The sequence below is a fragment of the Urocitellus parryii genome, chromosome 4, assembly GCF_045843805.1.
Source record: "Urocitellus parryii isolate mUroPar1 chromosome 4, mUroPar1.hap1, whole genome shotgun sequence".
NCBI classification, from domain to species: Eukaryota; Metazoa; Chordata; class Mammalia; order Rodentia; family Sciuridae; genus Urocitellus; species Urocitellus parryii.
In genome coordinates, this window is record NC_135534.1 from 20,059,988 (window position 1) to 20,086,479 (window position 26,492).

Here is a 26,492-nt window from a genome sequence, read left to right on the forward strand (position 1 = left end):
TCTGCAGAGTCTTCCCAAAACTTCTTGTGCAGCTTCCGTCCTGCACCATTGGAGAATGTAGTGGAGCAGCCTGAATTAACCATCTCCTCTTGCAAATTACACTGTGCCTCTCGTTGCCCACAGGCTTCAGTGGGACAGAGGTAATGGATATATTTTGGCAGTATTAATGCACAAACCTATAAATAAAGAATCCCCTTACTAAATTGTCTCTCTAGTTCTGATTGATGTCTAAAAGTTTCTGGAAGCCAGGCCTAATGACGCATGCCTAATCCCAGGAACTCAGGAGATTGAGGCAGGAGGATCGAAAGTTTGAGGCCAGCCTGGACAATTTAGTGAAAACCTGTCTCAAAATAAAAAGTGAAAAGAGCTGGAGTGTAACTTAGTAGTAGAGCACCCCTAGGTTCAATCCCTATTACCACCAAAATTAATGTTTCTGGATTTAGTGAAAGGCAACTTGGGAGTTTCTTGTAATTCTAAAACCTACCATTTGATTTCTTTACTTTTCTTCTTCTCCTTTTCCTTCTCCTTCTTTTTTATATTGCTTTTTGCGTGTGTGCCAGGCTAGGTAGACATATAATTCATTCCCCACAACATTATTACTAAATTCATCTGTGTAAGGTTCAAGGAGGTAATGTGATCTAAGGTCACACAGTAACTGGCAGAGGTAGAATTTGGACCAGGTCCATTGGACTTCAAAGCCCATGTACCCTCTGCTCTACAAACTGCCTCCCAGTATCACCTAGCTCTGGGGTAGTACCGGGTGATGTTAATTAAAACTAGCATTTATATTTCAATACAGTTTTGAAAACCTCCTTTTCTATGCACAATTTCAATGCACAATTAATGCTCATAATAACTCTGGGAGGTAAGTAGCAGTGTTAACCTTAGACTTAGCTACACTCTCAAAAGCAAAGTATAAACTGACAGATATAAAGGAAAAGCCTGGATTCAAAAGAGTCTTAATTCTTAATTCCTCATTCTTGGTGCTGCTCTGCCTCAGTGTTCTTTGATACAGATCATGTAAGCTGGGGACTGAAGGGTAGGGACAAGTTTTTTTTTTCTTTCAGTTTTGCTTCTAACAGGCTGCAGCCCGTTGGCACTGAAATGGTCGTTCACTGCTGTAATTAATGTTTAATGAGCACGTAATGTGTGCCAGAAACTGGAAATAACAACTGGGAGCAAAGGCCGTCTGGTTCCCCCACTCAAGAAGCTTGCATTCACGGGGAGGTGAATTTACTAGAGTGGTCACAGGTGGTTCTGAGAAGATGCATTAATAGAAGGAAGGAGTGCACGCGTGCAAGATGAGCAACCCGCAGACCACTCATTATTCCATGTCAGCCTTATTTGGCGTTGGTTGGCCAGTCGGTAAGAAGGACGCCGAATACCCCAGGCATCCTATGTAGTTGACGCTCACGGGCAGGCACAGAGGAAGCAAATCGCAGACTCCCATTCAATTCTTTTTATTCCTCTGACCTTGCCTTTGCTGTCAGGGTCACACACACCCCATTGCCACACCCTTGCTTCTCCTTCCGGACAGTTCCACACACGCATGCGCATGAGAAACTCTCACTCCCCGTGGAGGGCGTGGGTCCCACTACACTACGCGTGCGCCCCCCGCCCCTAAGCCCCGCCCGCCCCCAGAGCCCGTTCGCGAGCGCCTGCCGTTTCTCAGGGAGGGGTGGTGGGCGGGGCCTGGGACGGGGCGCGCCGGTGCGTGCGCGCGCGCGCGCTGCGGGCGGGCCAGTGGAGCCGGCGGCCCCGGCACGTGATCTGCGACCGGCTCTGTCGCTGGGTGGCTTGGTCTGTCTGTCCGTCCGCGGGTGCCATCATGGCGGACGCGGCCAGTCAGGTTCTCCTGGGCTCCGGTCTCACCATCCTGTCTCAGCCGCTCATGTACGTGAAAGTGCTCATCCAGGTATGAGTCGTCGCCACTCCCTTCCCCTCCAGCGCCCGCCGGGTCGCCCCTGCGCAGGGCGGCTGCGGATCGGCTCCAGCCTTGCCTCGGCCTTCCACCTCCGGGATGCTGCCCCTTCTCTGTTGCCCTCTTCCCTCTCCACCGACCCGCGGAGCCTCTCTCTTGGGCCTCTCCGAGGTCTCGCCTCCCCTCCAGGCGGTGAGGCCCACTCCTCCTCCCACAGCCAACTGCCACCCTGTCCTGCTCAGTGGCACCTCTGAACTTTGTTTTTTACCTTCCCCGAGGTTAATCCTGGCGGGTCGCCACCTAGGGATCCAGACTCTCCCCTTCACCCCTCTGAGATTAGCATTCACCTTACCTGGTTCCCTCCCCCCACCCCGGCAAAAAATTCTCAAATGCAGGACAGGAAGTATTTGTTGAAGACAAATTTGAAGTCATAGGAAACCCGACATTTTATTATTTTTATTCGCTTTTCTTCCTTTTTTCCTTGCTACTGTTACTACTGCTATTCTGTTCAGAGATTTTAACACCAGATATTCAGATAAACACAAGGAGTTCTTTCAGAAGTGATAATGAAGTCAAATTTCGAAAGAATCCATTGAGTGCTGTCCTGCAGCAGCCCATGTGGTTCATGACAATGAAAATCACGTTTGCCAGAACTGGAAATCAGTTCAGTTAAAAGAGTTTTGGCGAGTTTAAACATGAGCATTAAACTCCTGATGTCTTCTCTTGCCTGTCCTTAGTTTTTCATCTACCATAAAATATTTATTAAGTGGTATTTTCTACTCACAGGCAAGTAGGCCAGATTTTAGCTGATGATAGATAGTATTTTCAATTGCTTTTCCAAATTTCCTCTTTATGGCCAGGTGATTCTTTTTTCTTTTTAAATCTCATTGCGCATTGACATAATTATCTTGTGCTTGATAATAAGGAGGGAAACAGATTTTAGAATCCCTCTCCTCTACCTTTCCCTAAAAACTATATAGTTCACCAGGGATATATATTATTCTTGAGATGTTATTAATCCAGATTATTTGTTGCTCAGTTGACTCCTGTAGATTCAGATTCCATATGTAAAAGGATATTGTAAAATAAATTATTTGAACTAGGACAAAGACTGATTGAAATGTACTGCGATGTCTAAAATAGAGAATTGACACCTTTCAGGCTAGATAGCATGAGATGACAGCATTCTCTAGTATACCTAATGTGAACCCACCACTCAATAGATCTTCGGGAGACGTTTTTTAGTGACATTCAGAAGTCTTACCTCAATAACTTGAATAGCCTTAATTCTGATTTCATAACATCTATGGGTTGCCAAGTATCTCAGGGGTTTTGGTGAAATTCCCAAATACTGGTTTCAAAAATAGTTACATGGCAGCACTCTCTGGAATTATTTAATTGTAAGGAATCACAGCAACAAGAGCCAAAATTGAGTCCTACCATTATTCTCTCAAATATCCTCATAACACTAGAAATTCTACATATATTGTACAAATAAAATGTCAGTCATTAATTGTATAAATGACTTTCCTTAGACTGTTAATGAGTGTGTTCATGTAATATGAACCTAACTTGTAATTTTTTTCCCAAGTCAGTTACTCAGGTATGTCTGCTTTTGTCTTTTGAGTGTTTTGTCTAGTTAGCCAAATGGCAGTTGATGCTGGCTTAGTGGATGGATATTATCTTATTTTGTTCAAATATTTTGAATGCCCTAGATTTTCTCTAGAAAATATTTTTTGAGCCTCTTCAGTAAAATGTTCCTAACACAAAAGTTTCCTTATTCTATTTTCAGTTCTCAAAAAACTGATATTATTGTATTGGTCTGTAATCCCAGCCACTGGGGAGGCTGAGGCAGAAACATCGAAAATTCAAGGCTAGCCTATGCAATTTAGCAAAATCCTGTCTCAAAATAAAAAGGGCTAGGAAGTGTTTGTCAGTGGTAGAGCTACCCTAGGTTTAATCCCCAGCACTAAAAAAACAAAAACAACCCTGACATTAGTCTATCTTGGCTACTTGGTTTTTACTTTGAAGACTTTTGAACTAAAAAGCAACTTGTAGTTTATTGAACCCAGTCTTAATCAGTTTGACAGAACAAAAAACTGACAGAGATGACAATTCATCACTGCTTTGGAAAACGTAAAGTGTGTTAAAAATTATGACCCTGATTTTGTTCTTTGTTCAAGACCTTGCAGCCAAAGCATTCTGGGAATATTGCTTAGTATTAATGTATTTATTCCCTTACTTTTAAAGGTGGGATATGAACCTCTTGCCCCAACAATAGGACGAAATATTTTTGGGCGGCAAGTATGTCAGCTTCCTGGTCTCTTTTGTTACGGTAAGTAACTTTGATTTATTGAGAAATGGGTGACATTGAGACTGTGGTAGGCAAAAGTTACTAAAAGAAAATACGTGGAAGGCATGTTGTCTTGAAATTTCTATGTAATCATTTCTTTGAACTAGAACTTAAATCTCTTAACTTGTGTTCCTAGCTCAGCACATTGCAAGTATCGATGGGAGGCGTGGGTTGTTCACAGGCTTAACTCCAAGACTGTGTTCAGGAGTCCTTGGAACTGTTGTCCATGGTAAAGTTTTACAGGTAAGAGGTAAATCAACTAATCTTCTTATAGGGTCTAGTTGCCTTTTATGCAATTTATTCTACTGATTAAGAGCAATTTCAATGTAACATTTATAACTCTAGCTATAAGAGTTATATGGACATTGGATTTTAATCACCATGGACATGGCTATATGGACATTGGCCTTTTGATTATTATATTGTACATTGGTGTTCTATGCATTTTTCTGTGTATGCATTAATTTTTAAAGTTCTTTAAAAACTTATCGAACTATACATTAATGCATGGTACCTGTTTTGGGGAAGGGGAAAGGGACCAAGTGGTAGAACTTCAGCTATATCTGTGGCACTTTAAGAAGGTAACAGATCTTGAGCAGAGTGTTTAGGGTTCCCCCCAAGGGATCAGCACCCTCCTACTAGGTTCCTTGAAAGTCATGGTTCCTTGGTGATGGAAATATAAGTAAGTGTATTTTAAATTTTTTCCATATATTTAAGATGTGTGGTTTTCTTTTTGTTTTGTTTTTTTTTTTGTTTATTTGTTTGTTTGTTTAATTATGCTAGTGCCTCACACATGTAGGCATGAATTTTACCTATGGGCTACCCCCAGCCTATTAAATATTTTTAAAAACATCAACTCCCAGGGCTGAGCCCCCTAAATTTTAGGTTCCCACCCTGGCCCATGATATCATAATCACACAAGGCTTCTACTACGACTGTGTGGTTAGTGCTAGATCTTAGTTCCCAGTGCCAACAGGCAGAGGTCGGTGACCTGAAAAATGGCAATGGCAAGAAGAGTGGCTTCAGCAGGTCACTGGCCCAGCCTTGAACATGGTGGTGTTCCTCCTAAGTTCTCACAGTGATGAGGTGCTATGGCAGCTGGAGGCCAAGCTAGACCTGTGATCACCTGGCTTGCATGTGGCCTAGGTGCTTGCCAACCTGGGCTTCTTGGCCGATAGGCAACCTTTTAGGAGCTCCTCAAGCCTGAGAGGCTGCTGTGAGTGCTGCTCATCAACAATATGGGCACTCTTGGCAGCGTTTCCAAAGGCTCCATGAACCTGGATGACCTAGCTGAATATCTACTGGGCTCTGTTCCAGCATCCTGAAGGCCTTCCTCGACAGTCCTGTCCTCAGCAGGACTGCAGTTAACATCTCATACCTCTGTGCCCTGTAGTCTTTCAAGGGCTGGACGTGGTACTGTGCATGGAAGATTGCCTGTGACATAATGTTCCAGTCTTGCCACCGAGAAACCTAGCTTGAGGAGACTGAGCTATGCCCTAGGTCCCCTGGACACAGATATGCAGCAATTGGCCTGGGAAACCTCCAGAGACCCATACTTAGAAAAAAGACTGCAGGAGTTGAGGACAAAGAGGGAGCTGGTGGAGTGCAGAATGTCTGCCCAGAAATTATGGAGCTTTCTGCAAAAGAAATGTTCAAGTCTGGAGCCCATGTGGACTTCCATGACAAATAAATGTATGTCCTTGGCTTCTTGGACCTTTTGGCCCCCACATTCAGGCACACCCCAGGAGCCCTGTGACTTTCCACATCCTGCCATAGTGGCCCTGCCTAACACACATAAGGCACTCATGCCCACTGTCTTGGTCTCAGGGTGGATGGTGTCACCAGTTGTTAGGAGTCTGTGTTGTCAGCCTGGGTGATGAGGTGGCTTCTACAGAAGGCTTGGAAGAGAGGTTGGGTCAGGGTGTCTTGGTGTTCTCTCTCACTTCAGGAATAAAATTTGGGGATGGAAAAACAAAAGGAGTTAAAGCATCAAAGAGAGAAGTTTGGGTCTCTGTCCGTGGTCGGTTTGGGGACAGGAGGGAGCAATCTAGTGTCAAAAAAACCCATGTAGGTTTGCACATGGCCTTAAAGGAAGGGAGGACAGTATGAGTTCCAGCCCATGTGTATGCCCCTTCCTTGCTCCTTCTGTTGAAGGTTATATCCTCAACATGGCAAAGGCATATACAAGTAAAATGTGGATTATCCTTCCCCAAAAGGGAAGAAAAGTCAAAAGTTACAAACATCAGTTACATTTGTTTCTTTCTTAGTGATCCTTTTGTTTTGCCAGCTTTTTACTTTTAATAGGAAAGCTTGTATTATCATTTTGATTGTACTGATTTCTCAGTGGCACCTAGTATAGTGTAGCTCAAGCTGAATTAACTTTAAAGGCAGCCTTAATGTTTAGAAAGTGCTTCTGCAGGCACAATTGTCCTTTGCTATATTTATAAAGGTGTTATGAATGAAAATTCTGTATCAGAACAGTACAAAGGAAGGTTGTACAGCATGAATATGGTTGAGAATATAAACATGGGTTTTTCTAGTTGGTTATTCTGTCTCCTAGCACCAGGGGTAAGTTATCTTCTTTACTGTAATTCTTAAAAAAGTATAGCAGTAGGGCTGAAGCTCAGTGATTAGAGTGCATCCTAACCATGCGGGAAACCATAGGTTCAACCCCCTACACCAAACAAAACAAGCAATAGAGAGAGGGCATGTGCACAAGCAGATATATGCTCACTAAATCTCTATAATATTTTCAAACTATATAGTATATATATCACATTAAAATGTGTTTACTAACTGCTCATTTAAATAGTACTTCATACAATCTTCAGTGTATTTTTTTTTTTTTTTGATATGAGGATTGAACCCAGGGTTTCTTAACCACTGAGCCATTATCCCAATCCCCTAAATATTTTACTTAGACAAGGTCTTGTTAAGTTGCTTAGAGTCTCACTAAATTCCTTGCAACCTCACTAAATTGCTTAGGCTGACTTTGAACTCACAATCCTCCTGCCTCAGCTTCCTGAGCTGATGGGATTCCGTTCGTGTACCACTGCTCCCGGCTCAGTGTATTTTTTAAGCCATTAAAGTTGCCCCCAGTTCTATGGTTTTATCATCTGATAAACAAATCATGATTTTATTGGTCAGTTTCATTACTTAGTTGACTCAGATTTTGAATTCTGTGCAGGCTTTGTTGACCTTGAGAGGTTTTTTAGTTTTCCTCACATAGAGGCTCTTTTACCCTTCACTTGTTTTGCTCAATCTAGAAGCATCATTTCAGGTGACCACCAGGCCAAGTGCCAGAGTGTTAATGGGCCGGTGTTTGGGTGGGTGTTTACACTCTCTCCTTTCCAGCAACACCCTGCTCTGGGCTCAGTGAAAGTGTTCTCACCTTAATGAGATTTACATACGGAAAGGCAGTTGTTATCTAGTCATAGAGGTTTATGTATAGACCTAAACTAAAAGCAAAATTAATGCTTGAGAACAAGTTTCTTTATGTACAGGAAAACTAAGACAAACTTGAGGTAGGTAGCCAGGTACCCTGAAGATGTTTCACATGTACAGTGCAGTGAAATGTAACAGTACTTACTGGGGAGTGATATTGGCCAAATTGCATTTTTATATTGTGTGCACATACAAATACATAACAGATTCCATCATTATGTAAAACTATAATATACCAATTTTTTAAATGTGGAAAAGAAGAAATATAATAGTACTAGTATCAAAAGCCACTTATGCAGTTTGAAGAAAGACCTATTCAGGATGAAGAAAACTAGTAATCTTTACAAGGAGTGTTCTGTATATCTGAATAAGAATTTTATTTTGTTCATGATAATATAGAAGAGATGAAGTAGACGATTTTATCAATGAGGTAAAAAACAAAATCTGGAAATGAGTGAAAATGTTTAAAGAGATCTGAAACCATTAGAATTAATTCTAGCCACAAACCCAAAATTTTGCCAAAGCACATAATTTTGCTTAATATTAACATTTCTTCTCTTGCTTTCGTTTGTTTTGCAGTGCTAGGGTTTGAACCCAGAGCTAGGCAAGTGCTCTACCACTGAGCTATACATACCCCAGCTCTTGCCTCTGATTTTTTTTAATATTTATTTTTTTAGTTTTAGGTAGACACAATATCTTTATTTTATATTTAGGTGGTGCTGAGGATCGAACCCAGTGCCTCGTGCTTGCTAGGTGAGCACTTTACCACTGAGCCATAACTCCAGCCCTTGATTTTTTTTTTTTTTAAGTAATTCTTTTTACAAAATATCTCTTTTAAAATCTGATATGACTAGAAAATAAAACTTATTGTCATATAATAAGAAACTGAATTGTCTGATTGTTTTCTTGCTACCTAGCCCACTTTCTATTTCTGTAATATCCCACAAACAATATTTCCTCATCTGATATAGTCTGGGCTTTAGTGGTGTTCATATTGTCTTCTCCAGAAGAGGAAAAAAAATCTCACTTGCCTATTTTAGAAAGTCAGATACTAAAGGAAAACTGAGATGATTTCAGCTATTCAACTTAGCACCAATTCTCTGTTCTTTTGTGTAGTGAAGAAAAGAGTTTTGTCCTAATGTGGTATTGATTCTGCTTTTTCCATGAGAGGGTTTGGAACCTTGAGCTGTGTTTTTTGTTTTGTTTTATGGTTTTTGTTTGTTTGTTTTTGTTTTTGTTTTGTAGTAGTAGTAGAGGGACAGAATGCCTTTATTTTATTTGTTTGATTTTTATGTGGTGCTAAGGATCAAACACAAGTGAAGCAAGTGCTCTGCCACTGAGCTACTGCCCCAGCCTGGGAGCTGTGTTTTTACCAACTTATTTTCTGTTGAACGTGTATGTTTAGTAAATAATGTTCTTTTTGGCTTCCTATCTTTTGTTTTCTTTGAGACCATGAGGGTGGGTGGGAGGGTTTCCATGTTGCTCAGGTTAGTGTTGATCTCCAGGACTCTAGGAACCCTCCTGTGCTGGGGCTTCAGGTGTGCTCTACCATCCTTGGCTGTGTTTTGTTTAGTTTTCTGGCTGGGGTTGTGGCTCAGAGGTAGAGCGCCTGCTTAGGACAGGTGAGGCCTTGGGTACAATCCTCAGCACCACATAACAACAAAACAACAAATAAATAAAGGTTAAATTTTTAAAAAAATTAATTTTCACAGGAGACTGAAGCAGAAGGATTGTTAGTTCAAGCCAGCCTAGGCAAGACCTTGTCTTAAAATAAAAGGCTGGTGGTGTAGTTCAGTGTAGAGTGCCCCTGGGTTCAGGCCTCAGTATCACAAGAAAAATAGCTTTTTCATGATCATTTGCTTGTTTTTCCAGTAAACTAATAGATTAAACTTAGCAATAATATCATCTTGGAGACATTTATTTCCAGTTGATTAATTAGAAGTAGAAATCAATAGATTTGTAGTCTCCCCCACACACACAAAAAATCACCTATTTTATGCCAGTAGAATTTTCATTTGTCGTCTCTCACATGACATGTTAACAACCTAATTATTCTTTCTTTGCATTTCTTCTGTAGCATTACCAGGAATTCGACAAGGTTGAGGTATGTTGAAGCTGCTTTCTATGTGTGATCCCCTTTTCCTTTCAAGTTATTATTGCCATTTGGGCTGCTTTGGGGGGAAAAGCCAAGTAGTTTCATTTTTATCTTGGTTGAAATTCTATTTAAAACCTCCAAGATGGGGCTGGGGATGTGGCTCAAGCGGTAGCGCGCTCGCCTGGCATGCGTGCGGCCCGGGTTCGATCCTCAGCACCACATACCAACAAAGATGTTGTGTCAGCCAAAAACTAAAAAATAAATATTAAAATTCTCTCTCTCTCTCTTTTTCTCTCTCCTCTCCACTCTCTTTAAAAAAAAAAAAAAAAAAAAAAAAAAAAACCTCCAAGATCTCCAAGAATTTTTGTTTGTTTAATTTGTAGGAGTTAGGACCTGCAAATGTACAAAAAGAAGGTTCATCTTCCTTTGACCGAGTTATCAAAGAGGTAAGAGATGAATAATATTTCTTGCTATTTACCTAGCTCAAACTGAAAGTGGTGTGGCATCACATGACCTGTTTCCAAATGGAATTAAACCTTCAACTTAAATTGGGCTTTCCTACATGCATGACATAAATAAGAGAGAAGCAGTGAGTGCTTGCTGCTTAGCGAGTCAAGGGAATTTGTTATGCCCACTTGTTTTTTGTTGTTGTTATTGTTGTTTGTTTGTTTATTTGTTGGTTGGTACCAGGGATTAAACTCAGGGGTACTCCACCACCGAGCCACATCCCCCGCCCTATTTTGTGTTTTATTTAGAGACAGTGCCTCACAGTTGCTGAGCCTGGCTTTGAACTCTCAATTCTCCGTTTCAGACTCCAAAGCTGCTGGGATTATAGGAGTGCGCCACCACTCCCAGCATGTCCACTCATTTCCTATTTAACATTGAAGAGGTTTTTGCTGAAAGGATAGGATAGAAAAGGGGGGGGGATCATGAACTGAAATTAACTTCCGTGTATGTATGAATTTGTTGGGGTGATTCCAACTACTATGTGTTGGAATTATTTACACCCCCCCTCCCCCCATAAAGCTCTAATTAAAAAAAAAAATCAGAGGTTTTACTGAAAGTCTTCTAATAGAGTTGAAAACTTATGGTACAGAAGTGTTAAAATTGGGGTCAGACCCTGTATGTATTGGGTTTTATTTATTCAGAGATGCTTCTATGTTATTCTGACTCTGAAGGGTGTCCTATCACTCATTTCCCACCTCCATCTTTTGTCATTGAGGTTTCTTTTTTTAATTTGTTCTAATTAGTTGTACATGATAGCAGAATGCATTTGGATTCATGTACACAAATGGAACACAATTTTTCATTTCTCTGGTTACACCCGATGTAGCATCACACCATAGGTGCATTCATACATGTACCTAGGGTAATGATGTTCATCTCATTCCACCATGCCCCCTCGACCCCTCTGCTTCCCTCCCTCCCCTCTGCCCAATCAAAGTTCCTCCAGTCTCCCCCCTCCCCATCCCCCATTGAGGTTTCTTTCATGCCTGGCTTTCAGAACCACTTTTTTTTTGGGGGGGGGGTACCAGGGATTGAACTCAGGGGCACTTGACCACTGAGCCCTATTTTGTAGTGCTTAGTGCCTCACTTTTGCTATGACTGGCTTTGAACTCATGATCTTCCTGCCTCAGCCTCCCGAGCCGCTGGGATTATAGGAGTGAGCCACCACGCCCGGCTCAGAACCACTTTTAATTCTTAGACATCATATTGTCTTGTCTTCTATGATGTAACAACTTTTCAATAATTACTACCTTCTAAAATATTTATTCTAAAACAGACATTTCTAAAGGTCTACATATCAGATAAATCAGATGTCTTCTGAAACTTTTTGTGAAATCAGTTTGTTTAAAAGTAGGGATAGGGCTGGGGATGTGGCTCAAGCGGTAGCGCGCTTGCCTGGCATGCGTGCGGCCCGGGTTCAATCCTCAGCACCACATACAAAGATGTTGTGTCCGCCAAAAACTAAAAAATAAATATTAAAAAAATTCAAAAATAAATAAATAAATAAAAGTAGGGATATAGTGGGTTGGGGATCTAGCTCAGTGATAAAGTAATTGCATGTGCGAGTATTGGGTTCATCTGTAATCCCACCAGCTCAGGAGGCAGGAGGATCACAAGTGCAAAGCCAGCCTCAGCAATTGAGCAAGGCCCTATGCAACTTAGTGAGACCCTGTCTCAAAAAATAAAATAAATTTTAAAATGCTGGGAATATGGCGAAGAAAAAGAAAAAGGGCTAAGGATATAACTCAGTGGTAAACTACCCCTGGGTTCAATCCCTAGTAACCAAAAATAAATAAATAAAATGTAGGGATATAGTAATGTACACTTTTTATTTGCTTAATTTTAGTTAGCCATCCTGTCCCATAGGATCTTCTCAGAACTACCTTTAGTATAGAGGTGAAGAATGTCAACTCCATAACTGAAGGGAATGATTAAATGCAAAAATGAGTGACAGAGTTTTTTCTGGCAATAGTGAAATCTTGCCTTCTACTAAGGATGTCATATCTCATTGTCAAGCACTCTTCTGTGCTTCTTTATTTCCTCCTTATTGCCTCCTAGCCCCTCAACAAGATGATTTTTCTTTTTTTTTTTTTTTTTACTGAAAGTCTTCTAATAGTGTTGAAAACTTATAGTGCAGAAGTGCTAAAATAAGAATCAAGCCCTATGCATGTTATTTACCCACTCCCCCAAAAAATGACAAATTTGCTTTATGACACCAGGCCCTACCTCCATGTGTTGTAATTTAACTTTCCTTATCATCTCCTTACAGAGTCCTAAACTAAAAAGATAAATTGGGATAATCACAGCAGCTCTCAGACTGCACAGTTACAGGGTTATGATTAAAAATCAAAGCTCTTCTATTCTCATTGAGATGTTGGTGCAGATTTCATAGAGCAGTCTGACATTTGTCTAGCATAGATAGTCTCCCTGAAATCACTCACAATGAGAGACCAATTCAGTCTAAATACAGGCCTCGTAGAATATTTTAGCTGGTGGCCCTTTCTGTTTCTTTTTCTATGAGTGAAATTTTTTTTTAAGTATTCAGTTTGAGAAATTTGGTTTGCAGCGAGATTTTAAGAAGTAACTATAACATTGAAATCCATCAGTGAGAGATGTGATGAAATGAGTATTTTCCATATACCGGGCAGGAGGGCTGTGGTCCCCCTTTTTAAAATCCTGTATTGTAATATATACCCATATTCCTTCTCACAAGAATTCAAGTATTGTTTATTTAGATTTCAGAAGTTGTGTGTTGATTGTTTCTAGACAACTCGAGAGATGATCGCTCGTTCTGCTGCTACCCTCATCACACATCCCTTCCACGGTATGTTTGCAGTTGATAACTGAAATCTGATTTCTGATCTTTCTTTTACAACTTGATTTCTCCTGACCACTGAAATAGGTTGACGTAGGAGTTGACCAAAGTGCTTTACATGCATGTATTTTGTTTGTTTGTTTTAACTTTTCTCTGATTTTTCCAGAGAGCAAAGTATCTTTAGGTGGAAAACCTTTTTTTTTTTTTTCAGGGCTATCAAAATCTATCTCAACATAGTTTTAAGAATCTTTTCTCTGTGTTCTACAGTGATCACTCTGAGATCTATGGTACAGTTCATTGGCAGAGAATCCAAGTACTGGTAAGTATTTTGTTTAGCTTTGCTACTTTACATTTTTATGATTCCTTAGCATTTGTAGAACAAATTCATATGTGAATGCATCATTTAATATGTACAAAAAGCAATAAAATAAGACAAAATAGGCCCAGGCAGGCAGGGCTAGAAGTCTCCTGAGGACGGAAGAGTAAATTGCAGAGCCACTGAAACCCAATTCACCCTGAACTCTGTATCCTACACCCTTCATAGTTGATATCTACATTTTTTTCTTCAAATTTAACTATCTTTGCAGAGTGAGAAAGTGCTAGGGAAGGTTGTAAATTTGACTTTGTCACAAGTGATCATTGAAATTGCTTTTTTATAGCTCCAACATGATCTTAACATACTTTATCTTTCCTTGTTCTGTACCTAGTGGACTTTGTGACTCCATAGTAACCATCTATCGGGAAGAGGGCATTCTAGGATTTTTTGCGTGAGTAAATGCTATTTGTCTACATGTGATTTTTGTGTGTTAGAAAAGCTTTTTTTGAGAATGAAGACAGTGAGTCTTTTTTAATCCCTATGGAAAAGGTACTTCCTGGATCATGTTAATCTCCATTTAGCCTTCTCTGAATTTTTTTTTCTTTTTTTTTTTTTTTTTTTTTTTGGTACTGGGGATTGAACCCTGGGGTGCTCTACCACTGAGCTACATCCCAGCCCTTTTTATTTTTTATTTTGAGATAGCATCTCAGCAGGTTGCTGGGCAGGCCTCAAGCTTGTGATCCTCCTCCCTCAGCCTCCTGAGTTGCTGGGATTACAGGCATGTGCCACCACACCAAGCAGAAAAACAGAAAGATTGTTTTACCATGTATTTTCCCTGTCCTAAGAGTAAGTTTTTGCAAAGCTTGAATTTACTTTGGAAGAATTTAGATTACTACATGTATTCTTCTATTAAGAAAAACTTTGTGTTAATAACTAAATGATCCTTTTGAATTTTCAGAGAGTTTCCACTACTTGATTGATTGATTGATTGATTGGGATTGAATCCAGGGCTTTGCATATTCTAAGCATGCTCTCTACTACTGAGCCACTGAGCTCTACTCCCAGTCCCAATTTGTTCATTTGTTTGTTAATTATCATCAATACTCTAGAAAATAGGCAGACAGCCATCATTAGTCATATTTTCAAAATTGAAAAAGCACTCATGCTAAAGAGCATTCATTTGCTGCCTATGACCTGCTAATGAAGGATGAAGCTGGCATTTGAACCCTAGTCTTCAGTCTGCAGAATAATTTTCTTCCCACCGATCCGTGCCATCTCACTTAGGTCACCCAGACCCTGGAAACTTTTTTTTTTTTTTTTAAGTTGTAAATGGACACAATACCTTTATTATTTTATTTGTTTATTTTCATGTGGTGCCGGGGATCGAACCCAGTGCCTCATGCATGCTAGGCAAGTGCTCTACCACTGAGCCACAACCCCAGCCCCTGGAAATAAGTTTTTTGATGTCTCTCATCTATATATATTTGGACATTCTCTCACTTGGCAATTTTTCTCCTTTCTTTCCCTCCAAATTAAATATCAAATTGTTTAGTAAAACCTTATTTAAGTCTTTTCTTCAAAGTAGCTCACAAATATTTGGCTTCCCTGCTTACAGTTATTAATAGTAAAGTGAGCCATTGGCCATAGTTGAGAGGGGCAAGGCTGACCTGCATTTTAAAAATGGGATCAAAAGTCATTGGAGGTTAGCCTAAGTGCAAGAGTGTCAGATAGACTGAACTAGCTGTGAGGTCTAGATTCTGGAATTGATGTCTTCAATCCCCTAGAACGTTTTGAGAAGTATTTGAGTGGATTTTCTTTTCACTGATCACATTTTTTGGTTCTTATTTTTATTGTTTCTTCATATAGGGGTCTAATTCCTCGCCTCCTAGGTGACATCATTTCTTTGTGGCTCTGTAACTCACTGGCCTACCTCGTCAATACCTATGCACTGGATAGCGGGGTAGGTTGTAACCTTGGTGACTTGTGCTGGTGTGGGCTTTTTCCACTTACCTGATAGCTCCTTTAGCTTTAAAGCAAGATAGGAGTTTGTTAATATGACAAACTAAACATTATATAGAAAAAAAATGATCAGGTGAGTTTTCCAAGGCTAACAGAGATGCACCTAAAAAAGTCTCTGAGGTATGACAGAGTTTTCCTGAGAGATCCAGTCCTGTCATTATTTCATGTTGTTTATAAAGAGATCACTTTTTTGCAGAGGGTTAGTAGTAGGGATTGAACCAGGGCCTCGTACATGCTAGCCAAGCATTTTCCCTCTGAGTTATATACCAAGCCCATTTTATTTTGTGTCTTAAGACAGGATCTTACTAAGTTACCCAGGCAGCCTTAAACTTGAAATCTTCCTGCCTCAGCCTCCCTAGTAGTTGAGATTACAGGCATGTACTACTGTGCCCAGCTAAGATCACCTCTTCATTGATACCTAAATTTTTTTTTTTTTTTTTTTTTTGCTACCAGGGATTGAACACAGAGGCCCTTCTCTTAACCACTTAGTCACATCCCTAGCCTTTTTTTTTTTTTTTTTTTAATTTAGACATAGGCCTTGCTAAATTGCTAAGGCTGGCTTTGAACTTGGGATCCCCCTGCCTCAGTTTCCTGAGCCATTTGGATTATAGGCATGTGCCACCTTGCCCAGCAATATCTAATTTTATTTTATTTTATTTTGGTAGTAGGGATTGAATCTAGGGGCACTTAACCACTGAGTTACATCCCCAGCCCTTTTTTATATTGTATTTAGAGACAGAATCTCACTGAGTTGCTTAGGGCCTCACTGAGTTGCTGAGACAGTCTTTGAACTCACTATCCTCCTGCCTCAGCCTCCAGACCTGCTGGGATTATAGGCTTGCACCATTGCGCCCAGCATTGTAGGGTTCTTGACTATAGGGATGGAGCTTTTCCAAGGTGCCTGGTCCAAATCTGTATATAGAGGTAGTAAATTGTTTCTTGGCTATATAAACAAAAATTTTTCAGGTACTGTATTACTGGGACATGGAAAGATAGTTTACTGATCTCGTTTTCCTTTGTTTTTGGAATATTAAGGCTATTACATTTGTTCTTAAACCATCCTAATGTAATAGGCCTTTGTCAGTCTTGAATCAGATTGATCATTCTGACTGCTGTTTTTTAATATTTGTACTCAATATTTTGTATTTTTACTCTCAAAATGAATTTTCATGTTGTCAAAGAAACTGATAATTTAGATATAAAATATATTGTTATGTTGGGGACAATTAACTTAATATCAGCTTAATATTCTGATTCATTCTAATAGAGGCTCTTTTCTTGTTCTAGGTTTCCACCATGAATGAAATGAAAAGTTATTCCCAAGCTGTCACAGGAGTGAGTTTTGTTTAATCCTATTAACCTTCTAAGAATAGTTTTGTTTTTCTTTTAAATTTGGCCTGTTTGATCACTGCTTTAAAGCCACGAGATGTCCCACTGGGAAATCTCCCTCAGATTTGATAATATTTGTCAAATGTAAGAAATGATACAGTTGCTGCCTCATAGCAACAGTAATAACAGCCCACATAGTTTGGTGCTATTCAGCTTTCAAAGGGTAGATACTGTGTCCTGTTCATCCAACACTAGAGAACTTTACCCTCTTTAATCACTGTGGGGTCTTGGAATATTGACCTTTATGTATGTATGTATGATGATGTCTCCCTGTGTTACCAGGCTGGTCTCAAACTCCTGGGCTCTAAGTGATCCTCAGCCTCCCGGAATAGCTGGGATGATAGGCACACATCACACCCAGCTAATAGCAGGCCTTTACTTTGCATAGCCTTTGGAAAGAGCTCTTATTTTCCTCAAGAGTGTTTGAAATGCTTCCTTTGTACTGTATATAGATGTAGAATTATATTTATTTTTTTCTCTTAAATAATGTAGTTCATTTTTATTTGAATGAGAACTTAGTCTCAGGATAAGCAGATTTTGTGGCCTTTGTTAAAATAATGGTTGTAATGATATATTAGGAGGAAGAAGCATCTCCAGGCTAAAAATTGTGTAACTTGGTCTCTTTGGGGATACTGAGAAACTGAAGTAGTTGATTATTATAGCACTAGGCCTTTAAGAGGAAAGAAGAGAATGAAGAGCAGGAATGGCCTAATAATTTAGCTATCTTTTTGCCATTTTGCAGTTTTTTGCCAGTATGTTGACGTATCCCTTTGTGCTTGTATCTAACCTTATGGCCGTCAACAACTGTGGGTAAGTACTTTGCATTCCTTTTGTTGTTGTTTGTTTGTTCCATTTCTGGGGATAAAACCTAGGACATTACGCATACTAATGCTCCGCCACTGAGCTATATACCCCAACTCCTATACTTTACATTTCTTTCTTTCTTTTTTTTTTTAAGAGAATTTTTTAATACCTTTATTTTATGTGTGTGTGTGTATGTATGTATGTATGTATGTATTTATTTATTTTAGTTTTCGGTGGACACACATCTTTGTTTTTATGTGGTGCTGAGGATCGAACCCAGTGCCTCACATGTGTGAAACGAGCGCTCTGCTGCTGAGCCACAACTCCTGCCCCTATACGTTGCATTTCTTATCTGATAATCGGCTGCCTGTATGCCTGACAGGGCAGTACTAGTGGGAATTTGGGAAGTAAATATGTACTTAATGCTAGTATTAGATTCATAATTTTTTCTCTATATGCCCTCATGCAGCAGTATTAATTTATATTTGTAAGCAACTACCTCATATCCTTTTTTTTGGAATACAGAAAGGCATAAATAGTATTTCTTAAACATTTATTTATTTTTCCATTACTGGCAGTGGAACCCAAGGGACTCTACCATTGAGCTATATCTCCAATTCTTTTTATTTTTTATTTTTTTATTTTTTTTTTTCTTTTTTTTTTTTTTTTTTATTGGTCGTTCATAACATTACATAGTTCTTAATACATCATATTACACGGTTTGATTCAAGTGGATTATGAACTCCCGCTTTTACCCCGTATACAAATTGCTGTATCACATCAGTTACCCTTCCATTGATTGACATATTGCCTTTCTAGTGTCTGATGTATTCTGCTGTCTGTCCTATTGTCTACTATCCCCCCTCCCCTCCCCTCCCCTCCCCTCCCCTTTTCTCTCTCTACCCCTTCTACTGTAAATCATGTCTTCCATTTGTATTCTCTTGACTTACCCCTCCTTACCTCTTATATGACATTTTGTATAACCCTGAGGATCGCCTTCCATTTCCATGCAATTTCCCTTCTCACTCCCTTTCCCTCCCACCTCTCATCCCTGTTTACTGTAAATATTCTTCTCAAGCTCTTCGTCCCTACCCTGTCCTTGTTTACACCCCTTATATCAAAGGAGTCATTTGGTATTTGTTTTTTAAAGATTGACTAGCTTCACTTAGCATAATCTGCTCTAATGCCATCCATTTCCCTCCAAATTCTATAATTTTGTCATTTTTTAATGCAGAGTAATACTCCATAGTGTATAAATGCCACATTTTTTTTATCCATTCATCTATTGAAGGGCATCTAGGCTGGTTCCACAGTCTTGCTATCGTGAATTGAGCTGCTATGAACATCGATGTAGCAGTGTCCCTGTAGCATGCTCTTGTTAGGGCTTTAGGGAATAGACCGAGAAGGGGAATAGCTGGGTCAAATGGTGGTTCCATTCCCAGCTTTCCGAGAAATCTCCATACTGCTTTCCAAATTGGCTCTTTTTATTTTTTCTTTGAGACAGGATATCACTAAGTTTTTCAGGTTGGTCTTGAACATGTGATCCTCCTGCCTCAGGCTCCCAAAATAGCTGGGATTACAGACCTGTACCACAATACCCTGTGTATTTATAAATTTTTAAAAATTGATATGCATTTACAAACTATATAGGTCCTATCCTCAAAAGGTCAAGTATTAGATAATTCTACTTGCAGCAGGGAATGGTGGTGCATGCCTGTAATCCCAGCAGCTCAGAAGGCTGAGGCAGGGGGATTCCAAGTTCAAAGCCAGCCTCAGGGACTGAGTGAGGCCCTCAGCAATTTATTGAGATTCTGTCTCAAAATAAAACATAAAAAGGGACCCAGGATTGTAGTTCAGTGGTAGAGCACTTGTGAGCATGTGCAAGGCATTGGGTTCGATTCTCAGCACCACATATTAAATAAATAAAGATCCATCAACAACTAAAAAAGTATTTTAAAAAAGAAGCATAAAAAGGGTTGGAGATGTGGCTCAGTGGTTAAGAGCCCCAGGGTTCAATCACCAGTACCAAAAAGAAAATTATTGTACTTTCTTTTTTTTTTTTTTTGGTTCCAGAGATTGAATCCAGGGGTGCTTAGCCACTGAGCCACATCCCCAACCCTTTTTGTGTTTTATTTTGAGACGTTAAGTTGCTGAGGCTGGCTTTGAACTTGTGATCACCCTGCCTCAGCCCGAGCAGCTGGGATTATAGGCATGAACCACCTCGCCTGGCTTGATTTCCAACTTCTAGATACCAAGTGATGCAAGTTGGGCAGAAGTTTTGCTTTTTGTTTTGATTCAAAACCATTACATTATGGTAGCTGACATAATATGTCATTAGCTGTGTAGAGTTTTGAACAGACTATCATGTTACCTTCTGATTTTTGGAGCAACTGCTGCATTTTTGCCCAGAGCATACTTGAAAAATGAGTTTAATGTATTATTTCTTATAATTTTTTCAAGAAGTGGATTATGGATTATATTTGAATAGGAGCACATAGTCATCAGTATTTATATCAATTGTCATATTTAGGTTCTTTGTGAAAATCAGTTTTTAAATCCTTTCCCTGTTCTTTACCATGCAGTTTCTGTGTTCTAGAGTTAAATCAAACTCTATTGTGAAACTCAAATGTAGAAAATTAGGTTGAAGTTTGGCCTACTATTTGTTGATATGGAGTCTAATTCTGGGGTTGATTTTTCTCCTCCTCTAGTATAGTATTTTCATACAACAAAAACTACCTGGGAGAGAATCTTCTACATAGAAAGAAATTTTGTAAAAGATTTGTCAGACTCTTGAGGATATTTTGTAAAATTAGTGTGAATACCTAATCTTTTTTTTTTTTTTCTGTTTCAGGCTTGCTGGTGGATGCCCTCCTTATTCCCCAATATATAGTTCTTGGATAGATTGCTGGTGCACGCTACAGAAAGAGGTACTTCTTTCCCACTCTCTTATTTTGTTTTCTTAACATCTCTGGAATTCTAGGTTAATTCTTGTAGCTTACTCTGTAACTACTAATTAGCATACCCTTTACAGTGTTCTATGTACCTACTCTAGCGTAATTATAACATATAATGCTTAGAAATCATCAGCAGGGGAAAGGAAGAAGTAAGAATCCCTAGATGTGAACTGGAAGCCATTTGAGTGATAACATTCAAGTTACAAATAGGATCCAGATAGATAATTATCCTAATTATTCAAATGATTGCCTCCATTTCAGACAGTTTCAAACTTGCCTTTTTTGGTGTCGGGGATTGAACTCAGGGCCATTTGCATGCTAAGCACATGTTCTGCCACTGAGCTATACTCTAGCTCCTCAAATTCACATTTTTTTTCACTCCTCAGAATCTCCTTATATATTTAAGTCTTTTCCCACAGTTGGGATGAGGAGACTAAAAAACAAGAAATTACTGTTTATGAAAAAATTTTGTAACAGATGTTAAAAATGGGCTGGTTACTGTTTTTAACATTTGTTAAAATCTTAGTGAATGATTTTGTCCAGACTCCAGTTTATGATTTTCACTTACTGGGAGGCATGTCATTTGCAACCAAATATTTTTCATCAATCTAAATCAAACTCTGTCAGAAACTAAAATATTATATAGCTGAGGAGTAAATTCAGCATGGAACACTTAAAATGGCCATCAGTTTAAAGCTGTTTTTGAGTGGGAGGCACTTTTTAAAGGATTGTAGAAGAAAGTGTATAAAGACACTCTTTGTTGCATTATTTTATGACTCTAGTGATACTTATGACAAAGGCCTTTGTTCACAGCTGAGCACTGATGAAAAGGCCTAAGGGTTGCTGTGGTTGGTTTTGCTCAGCGTGCATACGCTGTATGCCACACTAGAACCCTCGAGTTATTTTCATACAGAGCAATCATGAATTTTCTTTATTGGATAGTCTCCTGGTGGGTCCTCATTTCAAAATATGGCCTTTCTTCCCCCACTTTTAACTAACTTCCTACTATAGAAAGAAGGTTGAAAATGGACTAGGGTGTCAAGACACACACCTAGGGAACAGTTATCCTACAGATGCTTAACAACAGATCGTCTGGATTGGGCATTCACTATATATCAGACATTAGACTTGGAATTTCCATGGAATTCTCAAAATAACCAGACCATTATGTTCATTATGATTCCTTTTCACATATGAAGTTTTTTCTTTTAATTAGAAATTTGAGCCATGCACAGTGGTACATGTCTGCAATCCCAGCAGCTTGGGAGGCTGAGGCAGGAGGATCACAAACTCAAAGCCTGCCTCAGCAAAAATCGAGGTGCTAAGCAACTGAGCGAGACCCTGTCTCTAAATAAAATACAAGGGCCAAGGATGTGGCTCGGTGGTCAAGTGCCCCTGAGTTCAATTTCCAGTACCACTCCACCCCCAAATTTAGAACCTTGACTATTTCATTAAAAAGATAAATGGTAGGGTGCTTGCCCAGCATGTGTGAGGCCTTAGGTTCAATCCTTAGCACTGAAAAAGAAAAAGAAAAGTATTTAACTGAGTGTTTAACATTGTTCTAAGTGCTCTTCATGATTGAATAATTTAATAACAGCTATTAATAACTATTTTAATAATCCAAATCATAACTGAACATTCTCTATAAGTATGAAATTTTTGCCCTATCGATGAGGAGAAGTTGAAGTCAGTTCTCCTGTAGCTCAGGCTGTCAGAGAAGAGAATTCCTTTGGCAGTCTAGGGTTGTAGCTCAGTGGTAGAATACTTGTGGAGCCTGAACAAGGCTCTCAGTTTGATACCTAGCACCACTGGGGTAATGGGAGAGCCGTTTGGTAGTGATGATCCCAGTTTTGTCCTGGTCATTTTAGTTGTGTCTTCTAGAAACATGTCCAATTGGATCTCTGCTGATTTCGTTTGACGACTTATTCCATCTTCATTCTATATTTGTGTTTTGTTTTTTTTTCCCCAGGGAAATATGAGCCGAGGAAATAGCTTGTTTTTCCGGAAGGTCCCTTTTGGGAAGACTTATTGTTGTGACCTGAGAATGTTAATTTGAAGATGTGGGGCAGGGACAGTGACATTTCTATAGTCCCAGACGCACAGAATTATGGGAGAGAATGTTGATTTCTATACAGTGTGGCGCGCTTTTTTAATAATCATTTAATCTTGGGAAAATGGAGGTGACTGGTGTCTGCCTTTTTTGTTCTTTTTCCTAGCACATCATTTACCACTGATATTCCCCCATTAGTTATTCTGAAATGGGACATTTATTGCTCCAGATTCTTGTTTTATGTAAACTAAAGGAAAAAAAAAACTTATATTTTCCTAAAGGTACCGGCAGGTGGTTGTTGATTTGAGTCTCAATTTAAGGCTTTGTAAAATGAAGAGTAGAATCCCAAGAAGAAATGCTTCTATAAAATTTAAGGAATTAAAAAGGCATCTTGTCTTTTATACTTCAAAGAAAGGACAGACAGTATGTTGCTAAATTACCGTAGAAAAATCTCTACATGAGCCATCAAAGAGAAAGAATGATTGTAAAGAATAAGATTTGGAAAGAAGGTATGATGACATTTTTCCCCCACGTAAAGAAGTTTTTGTTTTTACCTAAAATATGAAAAGCAAATAGTGTGGCAGTAGCCTCCTTCTCTAAGAGCTAGGTATTGGCCAGTCCCTAAATTCCATCACTATATGGTTCTCATTATATTCGATCTTTTGTTCCTAAGTTTTTTGTTTTGTTTCCTTTTTGTTATTTTTGCAAAAGGTGAGTAATTTGTTTTAATTCCTGATGACACCCTCAGAAAGCGTATTTGTATCTGGGAATATGGACGTAAGTCCACAGGGTTCTTAGGATATTTATCACCTCGCATGTCATACCCTCAGGCATGTTAATAAACGTTTGGAAGAAAAATCACTTTCAAAGGAAATAAAATTCAACTCAAGCATAAAGCTCCTATTTATTCAGGGCTTTTGAAAACAGGTTATGCCCTAAAATGAGAAAGCCTATGGTTTCACTTATTTAATCTACTGGGACTTTGCCAAATGAGTAAGCACTTAATTTGCTGCTTCTAGATTTGTCTATCAAAGTAGCAGCACCCATAATATTAGGTAACTGGGGCACATAGGGGTCTTTTCCCTCCTGCAGGGTTTAGGCTACAACCTGAAGCTCATGAGACTAGCTTAGCTCGAAATGTCTTTGATGTCAAATATTCTGTCTTAAAAAGTAATGTAAGTTTTATATTTTATTCGATATTATCAGAATTTGTTTTAATATAAAAATGTTTTACATTACCTACTTTTTTCTCCCCCCTCCCCCCTCAAAAAAATCTTCAAGTAAAGCTGATCTAGGAAAACTTTGCCATGTTTATCCTGTGGCTTCTGTGTACATATACGCCTCCCTCTGAGAAGCATGTCTGACTGTAATAACCCATCACCAGCAGAGGGCACCAAGGCTTTGGTTTTGTCTATGTGAATTGAATGATATGGCCAGCTGAATTCACCAATGTCTGGAAATGCTCGGTCAAAATATTTGAGTCATTTCATTTTTGCTGCATCCAAGTTATAGATTCATTAGGGGCCGATAGCTGTGGTCCTCCATAAAATAATTTTAACGTAACTGAAGTTTATTCATAGGTTAGTAAATGCAACTAGATACTCTTCATACACTCATACAAGCCAGGTGTGGTAGCACATGCCTATAATCCCAGTGACTAGAGGCCAAGGCAGGAGGATTGCAAGTTCAGGGTCAACCTCAGCAACTTCAAAATTTAAAAAAAGGGCTGGGGATGTGGCTCAGTGATTAAGCAGCCCTGGTTCAATCCCCAAACACACACACATGCACGTAAGAGGACCGGGGATACAGCTCAGTAGTTGGGCACTTGCCTAGTTTTTAAGAGAGAATCTTACATCCTGGTTTTTGTCTTGGAGGGAAAGTTGCAAGTAAAAGGTTCTTTTGCTCCTAACCAGACATAACTGTTTTTCAGATATCTCAAATGGGGATTACTTTTCCAAAGCAAGTGAGAAAGTTTTTCTCCCAACCAACTTGTCCATATGAGAGCTTCCTCATCGCTTGCTGCCTAGAGAAATGTCTTGGGGAGGCCCTAGCAGTGTATATGAGTTAAGTCTCCACAATGTTCTCAACTGCCATTATCCCATGGCCAAGAGACAAAGTCTTGAAGAGCCTATTATGCCATGTCTCACAAGAGAACTTCTCTGCTGTCAGTCAGGGCCCCAGATCTCTTGTTTAGAAATAGTTAAGCACATTTTTAATTGAAAATGATATTGTTCAGAACCAACTTGTTGCAGCCGGAAAGAATTTCTTCACTTAGTTTCTGATCAGTATCACATACCAAAATGTGAGTAAAGGGCTACTTTAAAGGGCACCAAGGCAAGGAGGAGGACAGGGACCTGGGGCTGCTCTTGAAGAATCCCAGCTTCCTGAGAAGGGGTAAATCTTTTTTTTTTTTTTTTTTTTTTTTTTTTTTAAGAGAGAGAGGGGAGAGAGAGAGAGAGAGAGAGAGAATTTTTTAATATTTATTTTTAAGTTCTCGGCGGACACAACATCTTTGTTGGTATGTGGTGCTGAGGATCGAACCCGGGCTGCACGCATACCAGGTGAGCGAGCTACCACTTGAGCCACATCCCCAGCCCCCGAAGGGGTAAATCTTTTTTTTTTTTTTTTTTTTTTTTTTTTAAAGAGAGAGTGAGAGAGGAGAGAGAGAGAGAGAGAGAGAGAATTTTTAACATTTATTTTTTAGTTCTCGGCGGACACAACATCTTTGTTGGTATGTGGTTCTGAGGATCGAACCCGGGCCGCACGCATGCCAGAGGAGCGCGCTACCGCTGAGCCACATCTCCAGCCCCCCCGAAGGGGGTAAATCTTGACATTTATCTTTCCCTTCTCCAAGTCCAAGATGATACATGGGTGACAGGAAATTTTGTAGTACCAACCTCTGCCTCATGAAGGTAGCAAAAAAAAAATGGACTTATCGCTGGTAATTCCATATTACCATGGAAAATCTATTAGATATTACTTTTCTTTCCAGAATGTCATGAAAAGTCAGAGGTTAGATTAAAGAACTGTTCTATCCAGTCAGGGCCCTGCCCAGCTGGCGTCAGAAAGAGTGGTAAGAATGTCCTTTGGCTGAAAACAAAAGAGGAGGGTGAAAAAGGAAACAGAAGCACGCCTCGCTTCATACTGCTCGCCTCCACTGGAATTCAGTGTCTCATGCTTTTCCTTCCCCCAGGATCCCACATTGAGAGTTTAAAAATGCATCTGTCAGTTATTAAGTAAGTAGTTTGGGCAAAGTCCCAGTGCTAGGGGCAATGGAGGACACAGAGGCCTGTGATAAATATCCCTGTCCTCCGTGGCCCTTATTATCCACTGAGAAACAGATTTAAAAACTGAGTGTTGGAGCCAGGCTCAGTGGCAGAAATTTGTAATTCCAGAGACTCAGAAGGCTGAGGCACAAGTTCAAGGCCAGCCTAGGCAACTCAACATAAAAAAAAAAAAAAAAGAAAGGACTACAGATGTTGCTCAGTGGATTTAGCCCCTGGCTTTAGTACCCAAAACAGAAACCAGAGTATAGGAGAAGTTGCATGTAATCAAATGCAAAACAGTCACTGAAAAAGAATGCTCACTGAAGCTCTGGAAACTTGCTGTGATCACTTCCTGCTTGTAGGAAGCAGCATATGCTAGGACATATTGAAAGTAAGCACCGTGGGGTCAAGAGGTAAATCTGTTTTGTTGGGGAATCACTGAAGACATCATGAAAGAGTGGTATTTAGTGTTTTTTTTTTTTTTCCCCTTTTTGAGTGTGTGTGCTGGTGATTGAACCCAAGGCCTTGTGCACGGAGGCAAGCACTCTACCAACTGAGC

The 26,492-nt window shown here is 39.6% G+C and overlaps 1 protein-coding gene and 1 pseudogene across 1 annotated transcript; both read left to right on the plus strand.

Annotated features, from left to right (window-relative positions):
• Positions 1–1,743: 1,743 nt before the first annotated feature.
• On the plus strand, positions 1,744–23,971 carry Mtch2 (mitochondrial carrier 2). The gene is made up of 13 exons (XM_026399168.2): positions 1,744–1,915; positions 4,172–4,256; positions 4,411–4,517; positions 9,796–9,822; positions 10,197–10,259; positions 13,087–13,144; positions 13,403–13,454; positions 13,843–13,902; positions 15,318–15,411; positions 16,758–16,805; positions 17,602–17,669; positions 20,515–20,590; positions 22,587–23,971. Exons 1-13 carry the CDS (start codon positions 1,829–1,831, stop codon positions 22,671–22,673), a joined length of 912 nt encoding a protein of 303 aa, XP_026254953.2. The 5' UTR covers positions 1,744–1,828; the 3' UTR covers positions 22,674–23,971.
• LOC144254676 (sepiapterin reductase pseudogene) lies at positions 5,325–5,964 on the plus strand (annotated as a pseudogene).
• Positions 23,972–26,492: the final 2,521 nt, after the last annotated feature.